The 18,322-nt window shown below is 49.4% G+C and overlaps 1 protein-coding gene across 4 annotated transcripts; it reads left to right on the top strand.

Annotated features, from left to right (window-relative positions):
- Window positions 1-112: 112 nt before the first annotated feature.
- LOC122378600 (serine palmitoyltransferase 1-like) lies at window positions 113-18,253 on the top strand. 4 transcript variants are annotated; one of them, XM_043359837.1, is made up of 13 exons: window positions 119-276; window positions 1,896-1,988; window positions 4,060-4,161; window positions 4,871-4,900; window positions 5,704-5,799; window positions 6,074-6,236; window positions 9,783-9,915; window positions 10,236-10,365; window positions 11,467-11,667; window positions 12,149-12,260; window positions 12,452-12,596; window positions 12,904-13,012; window positions 16,683-18,253. In XM_043359837.1, exons 2-13 carry the CDS (start codon window positions 1,944-1,946, stop codon window positions 16,848-16,850), a joined length of 1,434 nt encoding a protein of 477 aa, XP_043215772.1. In that variant the 5' UTR covers window positions 119-276; window positions 1,896-1,943; the 3' UTR covers window positions 16,851-18,253. The 4 variants fall into 4 exon arrangements, with proteins under 4 accessions (XP_043215775.1, XP_043215772.1, XP_043215773.1 ...); XM_043359838.1 differs by having other exon boundaries at window positions 190-220; window positions 1,895-1,988; XM_043359839.1 differs by lacking the exon at window positions 119-276 and adding an exon at window positions 313-397.
- The last annotated feature ends 69 nt before the right edge of the window (window positions 18,254-18,322 follow it).

Here is an 18,322-nt window from a genome sequence, read left to right as displayed (position 1 = left end):
TAGTTGCCTGGCAACTATCAGCGTTGTTTGCACTATGGCAGCCAATTGCTAGGCAACGAACATTGTTACTGGTGGGGTGATCAGGTTCTGCACTCAGCAACTAATGGCGACTGGCCTGCAAAGTTTGACTATGTTGACGCCTATCAAGTAAATTGATGTAGACGCCTATACTTGGCCTACACCTTGGCCTACACCACTGCTTGCCTACACTTCAACTTGTAAACGCCTATCTCCGGCCGCCGCTGATCCAGATCGCCGCTGATTATCGCAAGCAGGGTGGGTATATTGACTTACATCGCAAGGCCGTCGCAGTCGAGCACAAGTCGAGCCATTGTCGAGCTGGACCCTTGGCTGGACTAAGCTGGACCGTTCGGCGTACGGCATTTTAACCAAGGCGGTACATAAATTGTAGCATTGAGAAATGTCAGTTTCAGTTTTAAAAGAGTGCAAAAGAGGGAAATGACCAGGTGGTGTTTATTTGTACAGTGTGGACAAAAACTGTGGCGATGTTCAGTTTGTTTCTCTCAGTAAGAATTATGAAATCAAAGGAAGTGAAAACCAGTAAAACGACTTTTTGGCGAAGAACGAGCGAGCGAGATAGTGAGCCCTGCAGAAGCGGAGGGGCGAGAGGGTACTTCCAACGGGCTTGTGCAAAGCACCCTTCTAACCGGTCGCTAGCAGTGTGCCAAATTTGAACGCAATTGGCCCAGCCGTTCCTGAGATCTGGAAGCAGCATTCTGCACGTGCGCACGTGCAAACGGGGTCCAAACTTACTTTTGCACGGCACTCTACTAACTGGTCCCCAACCGTGTACGAAATTTGAGCACAATCGGCCCAGCCGTTCTCGAGATCTGGGAGCGCCCCCTGCACGTGTGCACGTGCACTGTGCAGTAGCACCCTAACCGCCACACATGGGATTGCATTGTCTGGTGGGTGCCTACCTGTATGCCAAGTTTCAGTGAAATCGCCCCAGTAATTACAGAGTTATTGAAATGGGAACAAAATTGGCACCTCTTCTTTTTGCATTTTGCACGTGCAGTGGGGGTCAGTCTGGTCACATAGATCAAGAGTATCTGACCTTTGGTAGAAGGGATGCAGCCACCCTACAAAAAGTACCGCAAGACAATCGCCCAAGCGGCTGCTGAGATATGGGCCTCTCAAAATCATTACTCTTGCAAAACAGCTTGAACACCCTTGACTTTTCACGTGGCACGACAGTCACTGAGATGTATTAAAAGTATTAAATTATTTTGGTAGAAGGGATGGGGCTACCCAGCAAAAAAGACCGCAGGCCAATTGGTCCAGCGGTTGCTGAGATATAAGCCTCTCAAAAGCGTTACAGGCCGGGCCGGGCCGGGCCGCTCATACTGAGATTTTTCCGTTATATTGAAAAGACTCGCTTCGCTCGCTGCGCTCGCTCGCTCGCTCGTAATAAATAAATTGTCATCAAACTCAAATAATGTCTGTTTATGAACTTTGCTCTGTTAGCGAGTCCAGAGTATCTAGAACATCAGCATTTTAGCCAGGCATATCTATCATCTAAGGGGGGCTTTTAGGGCAAATGCCCGCCTCACAGTTGGTTCTCTGAATCTGCCCATGGATGACCTGCACCAACAATGATGGCCAATTACCATGCTGAAAATATATTCCAGCTCATAGCAAGGCCTGTAAGTTTAAGACTTGTAACATCATAAATTATGATTTAATTAAGTGCTAGCAATAAGCAAACATAACAATTCCATTTGGTAGCTACCTAATATTTGATTATTTTGATCTATGGTGACATATCACTGCATCCCATTGCATTGAAAGCAGGTCCAGGGTCTGCTTTAAATTCATTTTTATATGTATTTGATTGGATTATGTAATTCACTGAATAAACATTTTCTTTTCAGGCTCTGTCTCAAAGTGATACAGCAGGAATACTCTCTGAGTTTGTAGTCATGGTGACTGTGGAGATATATGAGTTTGTAAGACTATTCTTTGAGGTAAGTACATTTTGTCATGCTTTGAGGACTTAGCTGAAAAAGGCTGTACTCAATGTCATATGCTTGTGAAGGCACGATGCAAAACAATCAAGTCTTTTTATGTCCAACAGTGGTAGCTATCTAACCATTAGATTGTTACTGAAGGTGCTGTATTCCTAAATACATCTTTTGGGAAAACTCAGTGACAAAAAGATAATTAATATCAGATTTCATGCTGACGTCCTTTTTTATCCTTATTTCTGTGAAAATTTGGCCTCAGGTCAAGATCATGACCTGACTGGGAAAGGTCGTGCTGCATATGAGTCGATCCGTATCATCGAGCTGAGCACATCTAAGGCATTTTCATCGCTCTAGCGTGCCTCTATCAAAAGATATTCGCAAAAAAGCTGTTAGTATTCATGACCTGAGATGACCTTAGGGCATAAACGGAGGTCACGGGTGCTATTTTCATGTTTAGTATGTCATAATTACTTGTAATTCAGTGTTTGGAGCCTGCACAGGGAGGGTTGATGCCCCCCCCCTAAGGTTTTTCGCGAATAGCTCGCGTAAAAAGCGGCCGATCGCGACGAAACTTTTAGTACCCTCGCATTAAATTTTACACCTACCCTGAAAATTTCATGACCCTGACGCAAATGACCTTTGACCTGTGACCTATTTTCCGAGACTATGTTTGGCTGGAATCGCGTTTCGGCGTATGTCAGCTCGCATTAGCCGCGCGTTTGCAGTTTTTTCGTGGTTTCTAACGTTCGAACACTTGATTGGATGTTGTCCCCATGCATTAGGGCGGATGTCAAGGTCATCTGAAGGTCAGGTCAGGTCATTGACCTTTGGTGACCTCAGTTCACTTTCTCGAGTTTTACATGTTTCTGGGCTAGTTTTTGGAGCTGAATTCGAATTTAGCAACCATCTGAACATTTACGAAGTGGTTTTGGTGCCTTCGTAAAATGTTACGAAACTGTCAGAGGCGGTTAAGGCACTTACTACGAATACCCGTCACGACCCCCTTCTGGTTGACCTGACCTGACGGAGGGAAGGGGGAATTTCCCCCTTTCAAATTTATTTTTGAGCCCATTTTCAATCAATTCGTTACTCAGATTCTATAATCATCGTTGATCAGACTCTAGTCATCAGTCAACGTTGCTGGCGCTTAGATAATTTTCACTTTGAGGTTCCATCCAACCATTTTACGTTCAGTGCAGCGGGAACTCCAGATTTGACCCGATACCGATCGGATGGTCGGTGGGACCGTCTCTTGTCTTGTCTCTTCCGTCCTTCGCAATCACTGACATATCGCTACAGGCGTCGGTGTAGAAACCGGTGGGGGACGGGGGTCATGACCTCTCCGAACCAAGGGTCTTCCTTCGAACCAGGGTCCTTCAATCGGTCTTGGCCCGCGTGTTAACCTCTCTCTATTTAGAAAGGCTCTACTTGATGTTTGGCCAGGGTAATAGGTTGATACTACTGATTGACATTTGCAAGGGCGCAGTCAAGTTGGGACCTCCCCCGCCCCCTACCGCCAAGGAAGGTACCTACGTATATTTTTAGCTATTTTTTTTTTTAGCAACCTAACAATATAAAGTGGCCAGAATCCGGGGAGAGAGTAGGATTTGGGGGTAGGTAAGGTTCTGCAGGCGCCATCCTAACAAAAACGTAATGGCAAATTGGGCCCCCTTTCAGATGCCCCTGGATCCGCCCTTGCCCCGAACTTTATTCCCCCTCTCGACTTTTCCTGTAATAGTAACCCTGGCTATGGCATACCTTGAACTTTTCATGAGCTGAAGTCATTTGAAGTGACCTGGTGACCTGACCTTGAGTGACCTCGGTCTGAACTTTTACAGCATGTGCATGAAAAGGTGTGCCAAAAACCTTTTTGAGATATTCGTGAAAAACCTCAAAGGAGTGTTCAACCCCCCCCCCCCCCCCCCAGCAGTGCATGGGTTAAAGAGATCAGTATGTGCTGTGTAATAAGTATGCATGTCTGTTCAGTCCTCTCATAAGGCGGAGGAAGGGAGTGAGAGCAAATGATGTTAGCTGGCTGTCTGAATGCTGCTTACAATGTGCAACCTTTCAGGTTCCGATCTACCACTTGATATTGGAGGCGGTGCTCATCATCTGGGTGCTTAGTCTGATTCTGAAAAGGACTAAAAAATCTAAGTCCTCGTTATCAGAGAAGGTGAGTTCCAAGTACACTCTAAATTCTAAAAGTTAAGAAGGTATGTTCCACTGCCCGCGGTCAGTCTTTGCCAGCGATGAGTGCAGCCTTGATCCCTCGCTCGTAGTAGAAGTATAATCGCCCATCAAGGCGTTTTTGTTATCCTTTTTTGTTACGGTTGCGACTGCAATGTTGGTTTGAAAACACCGCCAATGATCATGTCCAGTGTCCGTGGAATGCACCCGAGCTCCATCAAGTAAAGCCTGCTATTGACATTGCATTATAGGAAACACAGTGTCAGGTCACAGCTCACAAGACCATTATTTTTATAGAATGTATGGTAGGTAAACGTTACCTAAAGCCTGACCCATAATTATCGAGTCTTGGTTTGGCCTGGCGCTGTCAGACGTTCACCCTTTGGACAATCTGACTAATGTTATGTGGGTAGTGTTTCCATGATAACACAGTCATGGTCGCAGCCTTAAGAATGGATTGTTTGGTCTGGTGTAGACTTGTACAATTAAGGCATGAGGGATTCGCTTACCTCGCTGGCAAAGTGGATGGCTATGGTCCCGAAAATGACAGCCCGACTTCCTCGTAGCTTTTGTAGATTACAAAATAGACATCACTTTTTAAAAGTCTGTCGTATTTTCGTAATGTCCGTGTACATTCACATGATGTGTGTATTCCCAGTTCCCACTCAAACTAACCCTGAACTTCATGTCGTCAGGCCAGCCTGTGGGATAGGCTCTCTGAGCATGTGAGTTCATCCACCAGTGTGTTGCGTCGGCCGGCAGCCACGTCAGACCGTCACGTCACGCTTTGTTTTGTCGATCACGTCGATTGTCGATGTTAGGTTATGTCAGTCTCAGTCAGAAGGGCACTCCACTTAGTACTTGTCAGCGACCAGCGTCCATCACCATAATGCCTGCCTTCCACCAGTGTCGCACCTCCGCACATGCCTCAGTGTCTCGCTGCTATGTGTTTGACGCACTTCGCTGGTCCCTTCTTTGAGTGTCACTGTCATCCGTATTCCGTGCTCACGTCCCCGTTTTCGTTGTCCACGTTTTCACTCGTGTTACAGCAGGCAACTGTTACAGCAGGCAACTGCTGACAACCTGCTTATACAGCTGCACTGCTTCTTTCTCATATTCTTGGGATGAATCTCAACTGAAATGTCTGTCACTCCTGCGTTTTACACGCATCCCCAAAGCTTATTCGTCAGTTGGTTCGTCTAATGCTTGTAAACGTTATTGCCAAAACACTCGTGTTCGTCAATGTGAGCTATTTTGTCCACGCCGGTAACTGGAGTCCTTTCATTGTGTCATTGTGCTGCACTTTTTATGTGGAAATACGGTTTCTGCGAGTCGGCTTCTTTGCCGTTTGGCCATGCCATCTGTATATTTATTATTTTGAAGCCATGCCATCTGTATATTTATTATTTTGATCCGCAAAACTGAGTGTCATAATAAATTTCGACCTTTTGTGTGCATTTCACTTAAAACATATAAAATTTAACTGTGCGTGCTTCACCGTCTAACCCTGTGTCGGTTGTTTGTTCAGGAGAAGGAGGAGCTCATTCAAGAGTGGACTCCTGAGCCCCTGGTGCCTGATGACGCTGACCTGAACCCCATCAAATATGACGTCATCCAAGGAAAGGTGAGTGACCGACTTTAAACGAATGAGTCGTGGTTTGGAAGGCCAGGAAGGGGTGCCAGTGGATGCAGGCTATAGGATAATGAAGCGTTTATTCTCTTCATTGCTGCTTCAATTTGGACGCGTTTGTACTTTTGCGACATGTTTTCGCATTTTCGCTGCAATGATTTAATATGACCGGCGATCGCTTTTCCTTATTTCACTCTGGTGTTCACACTACCAGTACCAGCTGACAGATCAGGTCGATCTGACTCACTCCGCTTGCCCCTCTCCTCAGGTGGGGAAGCACGTGACTATCGGAGGCCGCCAGTACCTGAACGCCGCCACGCACAACTTCCTGGGCATGGTCGGCGACGACCGGGTGGAGGAGGCGGCCGTTCGCTGTCTGCGCAAGTACGGCGTCGGCTCGTGCGGGCCGCGCGCCTTCTACGGAACCATCGGTCAGTGGCGCGGCGGGAAGGGGAGGGGACATGGTATCGGGCCGGGGCGGGGGGGGGGGGGGGCGGACCAGTGGAGAGAAAGAGGCCTTTTCTGGTGCTTCGATAGTTATACTCGGAGTTTCGATAGTCTTCACGGGTTGATTGGGTGGAAGTTATTACACCTTTTTGCGTTGTTCGATGGCCAATCGTCATAACCATTTCGGCATCAGTTTGAACAAGCGTCATTCAGAATAACCCATCGGCGATGTGCATCACTGTTTGACGGTCGGCAAAACAGGCTGGACTCCATATTTTAACCATTCTGCATAACTCTTTGTCATTGAGCACACAGCACAACGTTCGCCATAGGCAAAACACTTTGTCAGATTGTCATAATGCTTCGACATTTCACAAAATGGTTACTCGTTGTGCAAAATTCATCGGTACTGTGCGTAAACAATGACTGTTGATTTAAAACTTTCGTCAATGATCAAAATGTCAATGATGTAGTGCTTATCTAGCCATATTAAATGTTTAACGTTATTTACACATTCATGGATGAGGCTTGCGACAGTTCCAACGCAATGTGCAACCAATTAACCACTGGATTCCGAAAAAGGCAGTTATACGATAGCTACGAGGAGACTGCCGGCACAATACCGAGTAGGCATGTAGATGGTTGAGCGTCGGACTCTTAAAGGGACTATCCCACCTTTAACATGGGGTTTGAGTTGAGATAGCCAAGTTTGCGGCGAGGTTCAGAAACCACTATCTATCTAGGTTGCAACCCCCGCGGCCTCTTGGTGTTGAAGAAATTCGTTCCCTTCATTTGAAAATGGGCCTTGTACAAGGCCCTATCTTCAACATGGAGCGACCGTTAGTGTGACGTCACCTCGTTTAGTCATTCTGATTTAAATGGGTTTGTTCGTTGAAAAATCGCTTAAAACTTGGTCTGAACTTTGTTGTGGTGCCTACAGAGTAAAAAGAATCAGCTTTATGACAGTAATGTGGCCTGGGGAAGGAGGTAGTTTTGGGCTGTGACGTCACATATTTGAATGTTTGTGTTTGGAATATGGGAACCTAAGATGTTTAATGAAAAATAAATGCCAGAACCGTGTTCCTGGTCATCCAATCTATAAAGTCGGGCACAATTTAACTGGTTTTAACAACATTTTAGAAGGTGGGATAGTCCCTTTAAACGCTTCGATACAAACCACGAAGTCGGCCGTCGTTATCGCGTCACTGTCCGTGCGATGCTATGGGACAACGCCTCGGGCGGCCGCGCCGGTCGGACTCGCGAGGGAATGGCTGACAGATGGCGAGCCAGGCGCTGCCGGCCGGACACCTCTTGGTGTTTGGGGCGTGGCTCACTTATCCAGCTTGTTGTCTGTTCCTTGGTGACACCTTGGTGTTTGAGGCGGGGTTAACTTATCTAGCCTGTTGCTCTGTTGCCTGTCCATGTTTCAATCATGAATCAGCCGATAACATGTCAGCTACGTTCATCTATATTGTACATACTTACCTATGGCGCTCATGAACGCTACCAATTTTTTTTTGTGTGGATAAATGGCCTACGAGTTTCGCCACCTATGCCTCGCACTGCACTGTATGAACGTGGTCATATTTATACTTCTCTGTAAAGGGGGGATTTGTTTTTAGTTTTGACGAAATGTTATGAGGAATGCCGAAATTAGCATGGGGATGTTTTGGTGAAAGACGAAGGGATATTAACGAATGACGAAGCATTTATCCAAATCGTCAAAGGTTTTGCCGGAACTCAATCAGTTATGGCGAATAGCGAAGGTAATACCAACTGACGAACTGTGGAGTGGGATCAGCATTCCGTTTTGCCCATATGCTGAAGGTTTTGCCGGAATGCCTCTCACTGGCGCCACCTACAGGGTGTCCCATAAGTTCGTTCTCACCTTATATTTGCTTGTAAAGCAGAGTACATTGCGTTTTGATATGTTTATAGTCCCTCAATGTGCTCCCCATTTCATAGGCAAACACATGAATACATGCTGCGACATGCCAACCGGCATGTTTGGCAGCATAGCAGGCTTGAAGTTAGCCCAGACTGACTTGGCATGGGCCGTGAGCTCCTCAATGCTGGAACACCGCTTCGCTTCGACGAGCCTCGATTTCAATATTCCCAACACATTTTTATGAAATTTGGATCCGATGAGTTGCCTGGGATGTGAACTTGCCACAGACGCCTATCACAGTCTCCTGGCACCGCTTCTAAGCTTTGCTTGACCTGTGCACTGATGCACTGTCTTGCTTGAAGATGGGCCTACGACCTCCCGGATGCCATTTTCTCCTCAAAAAATGTGGTCATACTTGCGGTTCGAGTTAAGCTAGAAAGCTGAAACTCCTCCTAGATCTTCTTGGAGAAGCATTCTGCGTCCCAAGACTGTTTCTGGAGTATCAATCGCAACGTGATCAGTGTCTGGACGCATATTACCCCACATTACCGTGACCATGGCCTTTTGTATAGGAATAAAGCGGGATGACACAAAGGCCTTTTCCGTCGCCCATATGGGACCGTTTTGGGGTTTGGACGGGTGTTTTATCTCGAGCACGGACTAGGTAGTCCAGATGACCACATTGATGTCATCGGCCCTCCAGTTTTGTTAGCCTCAGGCATAACGAAACACATGTTTGGCCATTTTAAGACGTTTTTGACTGTTTTGAGCCCTCCGGTAAGTAGAGCTTAAGTCACCTTGAGTTAGGTACCCTGAAATGATACTCTTAGACAGCTGGTAATGCATCCTGAAAAGCATGTTTACCAACTTTCTAACGCTAAGACCTTTTTGACGGCCATTTTAGCGCCACACAGTTTTGGCCACATGGCTCACTCGTGAAAGCTGACAAAAAAAGAGCATAAACTTGCAGCGATTGACTCCCGACAAATCATCGACGTCACTTGTTGACTGTGCGTCCAGTTAGCGACAGACATTGGCTACATACTGGATGGCCTCAATCACCCTCAGCCGTTGTGAATGGCCCAGTGCGGACTAAATACCGAGACGTTCCCGTATCGGAGACCTCTATGTTGCGGCGTAAGCCGTCTCCACAGGAAGTGAACTCTCTGGCAAAAAATATTTTGTCTAGACGAATTAGTTACCGTGGAGCACATTCACAGTTGCCATGGCAACCCCAAAAGCTCAGTTACAAAATAAATTAAGCGTGACTTTAAATAAGAGAGCCTCTAAAAGAAAAATTTAGGTGAGAAGGAACTTATGGGACACCCTGTATGTGCTGATCGGACGAATGGGTTTTGCTGATTGGCCATCGAACAACGCAAAAAGGTGTAGTTGTCTGGTCTGGTATATACTCATTGCTCATCTTCCTTGAGATGGAGCTGGATTTAGTGTTGCGACTGTTATGCTTTTCCATTAGGACGAGGATCACCTGAATATTTTGCGCAAACGGTCTTCGTCACCGTCATATGCCCTTCTGGCGCCTTGTGATTGACGTGTCATGGTTTATGATAGCGGGCCTTGCGCTCCCCCCCTCCCTCTGTCCGTCCCCTGCCCTCCCCGTCTGACCGCTCTCTGTCCCCAGACGTGCACCTGGACTTGGAGAAGCGCGTCACCCAGTTCCTGGGCACAGAGGAGGCGGTGCTGTACTCGCTGGGATTCTCCACCGTGGCCAGTGCCATACCCGCCTACGCCAAACGGTCGGACGTCATCTTCGCGTAAGTCTTCGCTAGCTCAGCACCATGTCTTAGATAGACGGTTGACGAGACGTTCCACCGTCCTTTCCACCGAATTTTCATGTGGGGGTCAGAAAGAGGAATTAAAGGAGCTCGACGTATTTGCGATCCGTGTTCAGTGTTGGTATGTTGTGTTTCCGGCTTCTTGATAATTGGGTCGGGTGATTAGGTGTTTTCGCGGTCTTGTTGATCGTGCTGATTCAGATTGTCGTCTGTTGCTTACTTTTCGGTAAGTTAGTGATTTACACCTGCATGCTGCTTTGAGCGTTCACAGTCTGACCTGTCTGCCCTCCATGTTCCAGAGACGAGGCGGTGTGTTTCGCCATCCAGAAGGGTCTGCAGGCGTCCCGCAGTGAGATACGCTACTTCCGCCATAACGACACAGCCCACCTGGAGCAGCTGATTGAGGAGCACAACAAGGCCAGCAAAAAGGTAAGACGCCTCTCCAGTCTCCACCCTTCCCTGGGAGAGACCACCTGGAGCAGCTGAGCGAGGAGCACAACAAGGCCAGCAAAAGGGTAAGCTACAGATCCAGTCTCCACCCTTCCCTGGGAGAGACCACCTGGAGCAGCTGATCGAGGAGCACAACAAGGCCAGCAAAAAGGTAGGGTATCCCTCCGGCCGGGATAGATCACCTGGAGCAGCTGATCGAGGAGCACAACAAGGCCAGCAAAAAGGTGAGCTTCAGGTCCACCCTCTATCTAGTGGTCCGTCCTAGTACCTGGCGCAGCTGATCTAGGAGCATATTTAGCAGGGCCAGCAAAAAGGTGAGCTACTGCTCTTCACTCCTTACAACCAGTAATGGTCCCTCCTAGTCAGGGCTGCGGAGTCGGAGTCGGAGTCGGAGTCGGAGTCGGTCGGAGTCGACAGTTGTGACCGGAGTCGGAGTCGGAGTCGATTTTAGAAAACCGAGCCGGAGTTGGAGTCGGAGTCACCGAAAATCTGTCGACTCCGCAGCCCTGCTAGGTCTGCGGAGTCGGAGTCGGGAGTTGGAGTCGGTCGGAGTCGACAATTCTGCCCGGAGTCGGAGTCGGAGTCGGAGCTGGTTTTTGAAAGCCGGAGTCGGAGTCGGAGTCGCCGAAAATCCATCGACTCCTCAGCCCTGCTCCTAGTCCTGTCACCTGGAGCAGCTGGTGTAGAGGAACAGAAGGCCAGCAAGAAGGTAAGCCACCTCTACTTCCTCCCCGCGTATGGGCCGTCTGGTCAGCAAGAACTGAAGGTTCCTCAGTTCCTCTTTCTCCTTATCTTTCCTCCTTTCCCTGGGATGGGTCATTCAGGCGGCTGCTTTAGGGAAAGGTGCGAAAAGGCGAACGGGAACTGAGCTTGCTGAGTTGTCGGACTGTTGTGCTGGGGATGTTTTCGTTCAGAACCTCCTTCACACCTGAAGTTTAAAAGAGTTGAGCCTATGTTTCGCTTGACGAGGCCTGTTTACGAAACCACCATAATGCATCTCATCTCATCTCAAACTCTCAAACTCAAACATCTCAAGACTGATTGGTCACGCTCTAACATGACGTCTTCCCCCTCGTTTAGCTGAAGCCGAAGCAGGCGGCGCTGGTGCGCCGATTCCTGGTGGTGGAAGGTATATACGCCAACACGGGTGCCGTGTGCCCCCTGCCCGAGCTGCTGCGACTCAAGGAGGCCCACAAGCTGCGCCTGTTTGTCGACGAGTCGCTGTCGTTCGGAGTGCTGGGAGACACCGGACGCGGGCTCACCGAACACTTTGGAGTCACGGTGGGTGAATCGGGAAGCGTCGGCTGCAGTAGTGCAAGTGGGGTGAATTATGGCATACACTTCGTCTTGACGAATGGGGACACAGTCGTGGCTTTTAATCTGCCCGGGTACCGCTGGGGAATAGTAAAGGCTGAAACAGACTCTTTCCGCGTTCAGGAAATCGTATGCGAGAGCCTATTCAAAAACATAATAATTCTTCTCGCATCAATCGCTTGCGGGAGGTGCGTGCGATTGCTGCGAGCGTGCTTCCATGTATTTGAATAGGCTCTCGCATGCGATTTCCTGACTGCGGAAAGAGTCTGTTTCAGGCTTAAGGGTGCTGCGGTGACTCGTCGGCTGCGGAACCGTGTTATTTGTTTGTGAACTGTACAATGCTCAACCCGATACTACATTACTGAATGCTGCTCCGTTTCCGTGTAGTCGGCCTAAGACGTGCTGTTTCGTTTGTTGTGTCATCCGCTCACCTCCCGTCGTCTGGCAGGCACGTGACGTGGACCTGATTTGTGTCAGCATGGAGGCGTCGCTGGGCTCGGTGGGCGGATTTACCACCGGATCCTTCTACGTGGCCGACCACCAGCGGCTCAGCGGACAGGGTAAATAGAGGGGGTGTACTTTAACACCGGCTTATTTGAATCTTCATCATATACCGCCCCCAACTTAGCTTTCCTATCCAGTGAGCCAGTCTCAATCTGTAGTTATCCCGCCCCGTCAGCCTGTCTGTGTAATGTGTGCCGTCCAAAGCACACTTTCCTCCCGGGCTAACCCTGCTCCTTGTGCCACGCAGGTTACGTGTTCTCGGCCGCCTTGGCACCTCTGTGCGCTGCCGCTGCCATGTGTGTCATCGACCAGCTGGACGAACAGCCCGAGATGACGGCCAAGCTGCGCAGCGTCTGTCGCGCCATGCACAAGGCGCTGGCAAACATCGACGGGTACGGACACGCTGCGGGAGGACAAATGAGAGGGGGTCACACTTCACAGACTGAATCCGCTGGGCTTGTGTGTTAACTGGTAACGGCTTAAATTGTCGCATTATTTTGTCATTTATTGATGTGATAGTTACCTTATTTTGACGTGTTATCTATCTGTGCCGTTTTTCACAATGGTATTCGATTTCTTTTCTGGCACACCTACGCTGTTTTGTGCTGCAGCTTAGAGTTGAAGTTACGCCATTGGTCTCTATACCCTTGTGTATACAGAGCTCTACGCATTGTCGTTTGACCCGTCTCTGTCCGGCAGTCTGGAGCTGTGCGGTGACGAGGTCTCGCCGGTCAAGTTCCTACAGCTGTCCAAGCCGCGGCTGGAGCGGCAGCAGTCTGAGGCCGTCCTTCAGAACATCGTGGACCAGGTGAGACTGAAGACCGTGGATGCCGGCCGTGGCACAGACAGACTGGTTCTAACTGGTTCCAGCCGCCTAATGCTGGATCGAACTGTGACTGTGTGACTGTCCGCTGTGACTGTGTATTTAGGGCCTTGGCTGTGACTTTTTGGTGGTATGGACAGCTGAACGACTTTAAAAAATAAACCGACCAGTGATTATTACCTCATGTCAGTGGCACAGCTTAGTTGACAACTTGCTTGTGTGACGGCTAACGCTCTGACATTGATCACTAAACTCGTCGGTCGTGCTTTCCTGCCCCGTTCCGTGCCCGGCATCTGATGCATGCTCTCTGATAAGCAGCGTCTGTAGCGGGTCCCCCTGTCGCTGAGGGGCGCCAGCTCGTCGGTTGTGGCGCTATCCAGCCATCTAACTGGGCCGGATGGCACAAAAACAGCGCGCAGACTCGGTGTAAGGCTGTCGGGGCGGGCGGCACGGCGGGCCGGTGTCGTGATTCCGCGCTCAGAAGAATAGAATCTGTAGTTGTACTGACTATTGCACACGAATGAAGATCTGCGGTGATTCGTTTTGTGGGGTTTCCAGACTACGTTTACTACATATTTTTGCTGTTTACATCAACCTAAGTACTACGAAGGGGTATTGCCCGCCTACAGCATCAGCAGCAATGATTACAAAGCCGCACGGTATGCGTCAACTCAACCCTCGGGGCTCGGACTCCCCGGTCACCACGGACTACGATAGTGGTTTTATACTCCACCGTGAGGTTAACCCCTTGGCTTTTATCGCTTTCCCCTCCAACCCGCGCAGCCTACAATGCTGCGGTGTTATGGCTCAACTGTTTTGACGTCAATACGCGGCCCGGGAGTCTGGACATCATCGCATCACATCCGGGAAGTCGGGGGAGTTCCTAGCTCAGTCCTGGTGCCTGATGTCAACCGGTGATGATTGGATTCTGCCCACTCCTTGTGGAGAGGCATCTGGGGGGGGGGGGGGGGGGGGGTGCGGTTCTCAGTTACGCCTCCGTAGGGTGGAGGGGAACCGTGGAAAGTTTCCCAAAGGAGAGTTCGTCCAAAACTCATAACGGTCGGCGAATGGTCCGCTCATCAGTCTCTTACAAACTTACGAATAGCAGGACAACAACGACCGGCGCTGCAATCAGGATCTGTATTCTAAATCTGCACACCCTTTAGATGAGCGGATTCAGTACAGTCGGTAAAACTCTGGGATGGTGCAGCAGATCATCAGGGCAGTAAATTATAGAAATCAGCTCGCCCACACCACACTATTAGGACTTTCGTATATTTTGCACTTTGAAATCATCTTCAGCCACACCCGTTTGGCTGCATTCCCCCGCTGCGTGCCGTTCTCATGTCTCGTGTCCCCGGTCCATCTGGTGACCTCTCAGTGGCGCCGACCGGTCGCGGTCCTGTCCGTGGGTGGTCCGTGCGCGTCCGCCGCCCACCCCTCCACCACTGTCTGTCCGCCGCGCAGCCGTCCTCTCCCACCGCCGCGACGGACAGCCTCACACTCAGCTCTCACACATCCCTGTTTGTGAGCGGAAAACACGACTGGGACGTGTGACACTGGCGCAGTTTTTGGCGTGCTCTCTGTCCTTCGGAGTGCGCATCAGCGTTCAGTGTCGCGCTCATGACGTGTCGTGAAGATGCGGCCGTGTGACGATCGACAGAAAATTCCCAGGAGTGCCGTGACTGGCTCGAGACTATCAGAGAATCGTGGGATTTCGGTACCGTCGGACATTCATTTTATTCGTCGCAGTTAATTTTCAAAAGTGTGGTCTGATAGTTAGATGTACCTAGTGAATGACAGCTTGTTGTTGTTCATTTGTGTTAAAGGTAGTGTGCCAGCTTTCTTGGACCGTATGGAGTTAATGGCCCAGATAAGGAGAAACGGATTTTTAGAACTTATCCATACCTTCAAAACTCATGGAAACGTCTTAAATTCTTCAAATTTCGAGTACCCCAGTGCGAAATTCGCCCCGACGGGTTGTCGGTCGTACCCCAACCACATTTCACACCACTATGAACAATAAATGCACACACTGAAATCGCTATTACCGATATGCTCATCCAATCAAGTTTCGATAAACCCGTTCATCATCATCTCCTGCGGTTTCGAACACGCCTGTTAGGTGGCTTCTGATGCTCGTCGAGGTCGGAATTTCCAAATACGCGTGGTGCGTCGGGCCGCGCGCTCTGACTTCGGCCAAGAAAAATGCGTCAGCTGATCATTGTCATTTCTGCCACTTGCGTGTGGTGAAATGGGGTCATAACTTATAAGACGGCTTTTTCATATCAATTATTTTACATAAAATCATATTTCAAACCATAAATAATGTTCGACAGCCAAATAAAAGAAACAATACCAATACGGGCTTACAGTTTAAGGCTCGACATTGTGTTGTCTACGATTAGACAGCTGATAACTCATTCCCGTACGTCGTATGGTCGCAACACTATAATGACCTTTGCTTATTGTCACAAGTGCGCCGCATTCGCGATTGTTGCCCGACGCCTGTTTGCAGGTGAGCCCACTACAGTTGTTATACATATCTAAAAACCGAAAAACTTTTAGGCGAAAAAGGCACTATTCCAGGCCCATTTTTGATTTTTTTTTTGCGATATTATGTAAAAACAGAAGCTTCTTATCCTAGGAAAAATAAAATGGGAAATCTTTCAAAGGTGGCACACTACCTTTAAATAAAATATGTATTGTACCGCTGGGTGTCATTCTGGTGTATTAAAATAACCTTGTTTCACAATGCTGCGGTACTTCTATTTTTGTGCCGCACCCAGACACTGTCGGACCTGCAGCTGGTGACGATCCGATTTGCCTCGTCTCTCCATCTCCTGATGCATATGTTAATTTCCCGGCGCTGCACAGTCGGACGGCAACATTTAGGCAAGTATGTCCACTTCCGCGTCGTTATTATCCCCTGTGAAGGTCTCGACTTTGGCTTGTATCCGCGCTGATCCCTGTGTCGATCTGTGCTGGCCCGCCCTCGGCTCAGCGCTGATCTGAGGACTCAGCGGCGGACTCTGCGCTGATCTGAAGACTCAGCGGCGGACTCGGCGCTGATCTGAGGGCTGAGCCGAGTGGGATCTCCGGCTGACCGTCACATGGCGTCAGTTTCTGGACCGGGTCGGCTCAGTGACGCCCGTGTCACTGTGGCCTGAGAAAGTGGCACAGGATGGGGTGGAATGGCCGTTTCCCATGTCCTCTTACTGTATTGAAGTTTGTTCTTTAGCTCCTGACGGCCTGGAACAATCATGAGGAATGTATGTATTGTGCGTTCCAATATCGGGTGCCGCTGTCGCCCTGACTGAATCCGGTGTGACTGTATATAAGCTTGCGCTCCAGTGCCGGGGGCCTGTATGGCCCTGATGTATTACTGTATGCATATCTTTACGCCAGGAGGTCGGTATCGCCCTGTCAGTGTGACTGCCTCAGATCAGTTATACCCATGTGTTGTGTTCCAGTGTCGTGAGCGCCGAGAGGCGGTATCGCCCTGACGTGTGACTGTGTGTTTCTATGTGTTCCAGTGCCGTGAGGTCGGCATCGCCCTGACTGTGACTATACCCATGTGTTTTGTTCCAGTGCCGTGAGGCCGGTATCGCGCTGACGCGGGCCCAGTGTAACTGTGTGTTTCTATGTGTTCCAGTGTCGGGAGGCCGGTATCGCCCTGACGCGTGCCCACTACCTGGAGCCGGAGGAGCACCGCCTGCCTCCGCCGGCCATCCGCGTCACCTGCAATAGACTGATGGAGCCAGAGGACATCCGCAGCATCGAGACGGCGCTGACCAGGGCGGCCGGAGCCGTCCTTGGATAGATGGTCTGAACCTGTCCGGTCTGACCCGACCCGGTCAGACACCTGGCCCAGCTCGGCCTGACCTCAGTCAGTTCTGCGTGACCTCACTCGACCTGGTCTGACCAGCTCTCCGCCTAACCTGGTCGTGACGTCCAGTCAACGAATAACGAGCGATCGAGAGACGTGAGCACATGAGAGCGATGCTGTGACACTAAAGGCATCAGACATTGGGTATGGGAACATGGGGACTAAACTGGGAGTCATGGGAAGGTGCGGCTGCGGTAACTGCTGTATGGGAGAGAAGAACTGTTAGTCGATGGGTTCGTTAGTGCTTTGAGATTAGCCTGGGATACTCCCAAAACACCGTCCGTTGGGACTGTATGGCGGTTCAGCTGATGGGTTGACGGATATAGAAGGTATAGAAGAAGGAAGGGTAGAGAATGGTGTACTTACCACATACCAACGGCCTACGTTCTGGGACTAACAGGGACCTCGGTTAATAGGTGGATTGTAGCGATGTGTGGTGATTATAATGACACTGCCAACTGCACCGATTGTGAATGTGATGTGTCCTTCGCGTCCAGCAGTCCTGGAAAACAGTTGGTGCCTGTTACTCCGCTAGGTGCCATTCCAGCCATGTCACAACCTCTGGGTGCCAGCTGGCTGACGGGACCGAAGTGTCCCTTCGTCCGCGTGCCTCGGGTGTTATGTCTCTGTGGGTGGGGTTACCGATCGGGAGATCGAAAACGCACCATACATGTCGGGTTTTCGAGTGATTTGCTACACGCACGCACACTGCACAGGGCTGAGCGTTGTTTACTGGAGGTCAACTGTCGTTCAGTTGTGTTGCCATAAGATGATGGTATCAGGGTGCCTTTGCGAGTTCATAATACCACGCACATACAGTTGAACGGCGGTATTGGAGGGTTTATACTTTAAACACTCGTTTAGCGGCCAGTGTGCTTTTTCACAATGGTCACGCCGCAGCCTTTTTCGAAGCACAGCCTTGATTTTCTGCGATGTGCCGTGCCTTATTGCTTGTTACGGAACCTTACGAATCAAGTGTGGTAACTTTTGCACGAGCTTGTTACGCTTCCATGTATCGCATTCGTCATGATTTGCAGGTTTTCTTACGGCATTGATTGTTTTGTATTTCGTTCTACATATTTGTTTGGACTTATAACGTTTTGATGAACGCTTTGTATGTTTGGTCTCAAGGCATTTGATTCGATGTTACTGCTTCCGGTATTACTGTGGTGTATGCATATACATATTTGTGCCTGACTTGAAATATTTCAGATTTGCTTAGGTTGATTCTGCAATTATGTTAGTAGAATATAAATGGCACGACCGTCGTGGAATATCGTATTTATCGTCGTCACATTGTGTATATCGTTGGGACGTGACAGTTACTTTCGTTTGCACGAGAATGGCCCTCAAAGCGCCGGAAGCCTGCTCTGAAAATGCGAATCCCGTTTGGTATTGCATACTGT

The sequence above is a fragment of the Amphibalanus amphitrite genome, unplaced genomic scaffold (assembly GCF_019059575.1).
Source record: "Amphibalanus amphitrite isolate SeventyFive unplaced genomic scaffold, NRLGWU_Aamphi_draft 000062F_arrow, whole genome shotgun sequence".
NCBI lineage: Eukaryota > Metazoa > Arthropoda > Thecostraca > Balanomorpha > Balanidae > Amphibalanus > Amphibalanus amphitrite.
This window is presented reverse-complemented; position numbering and strand designations above follow the sequence as displayed.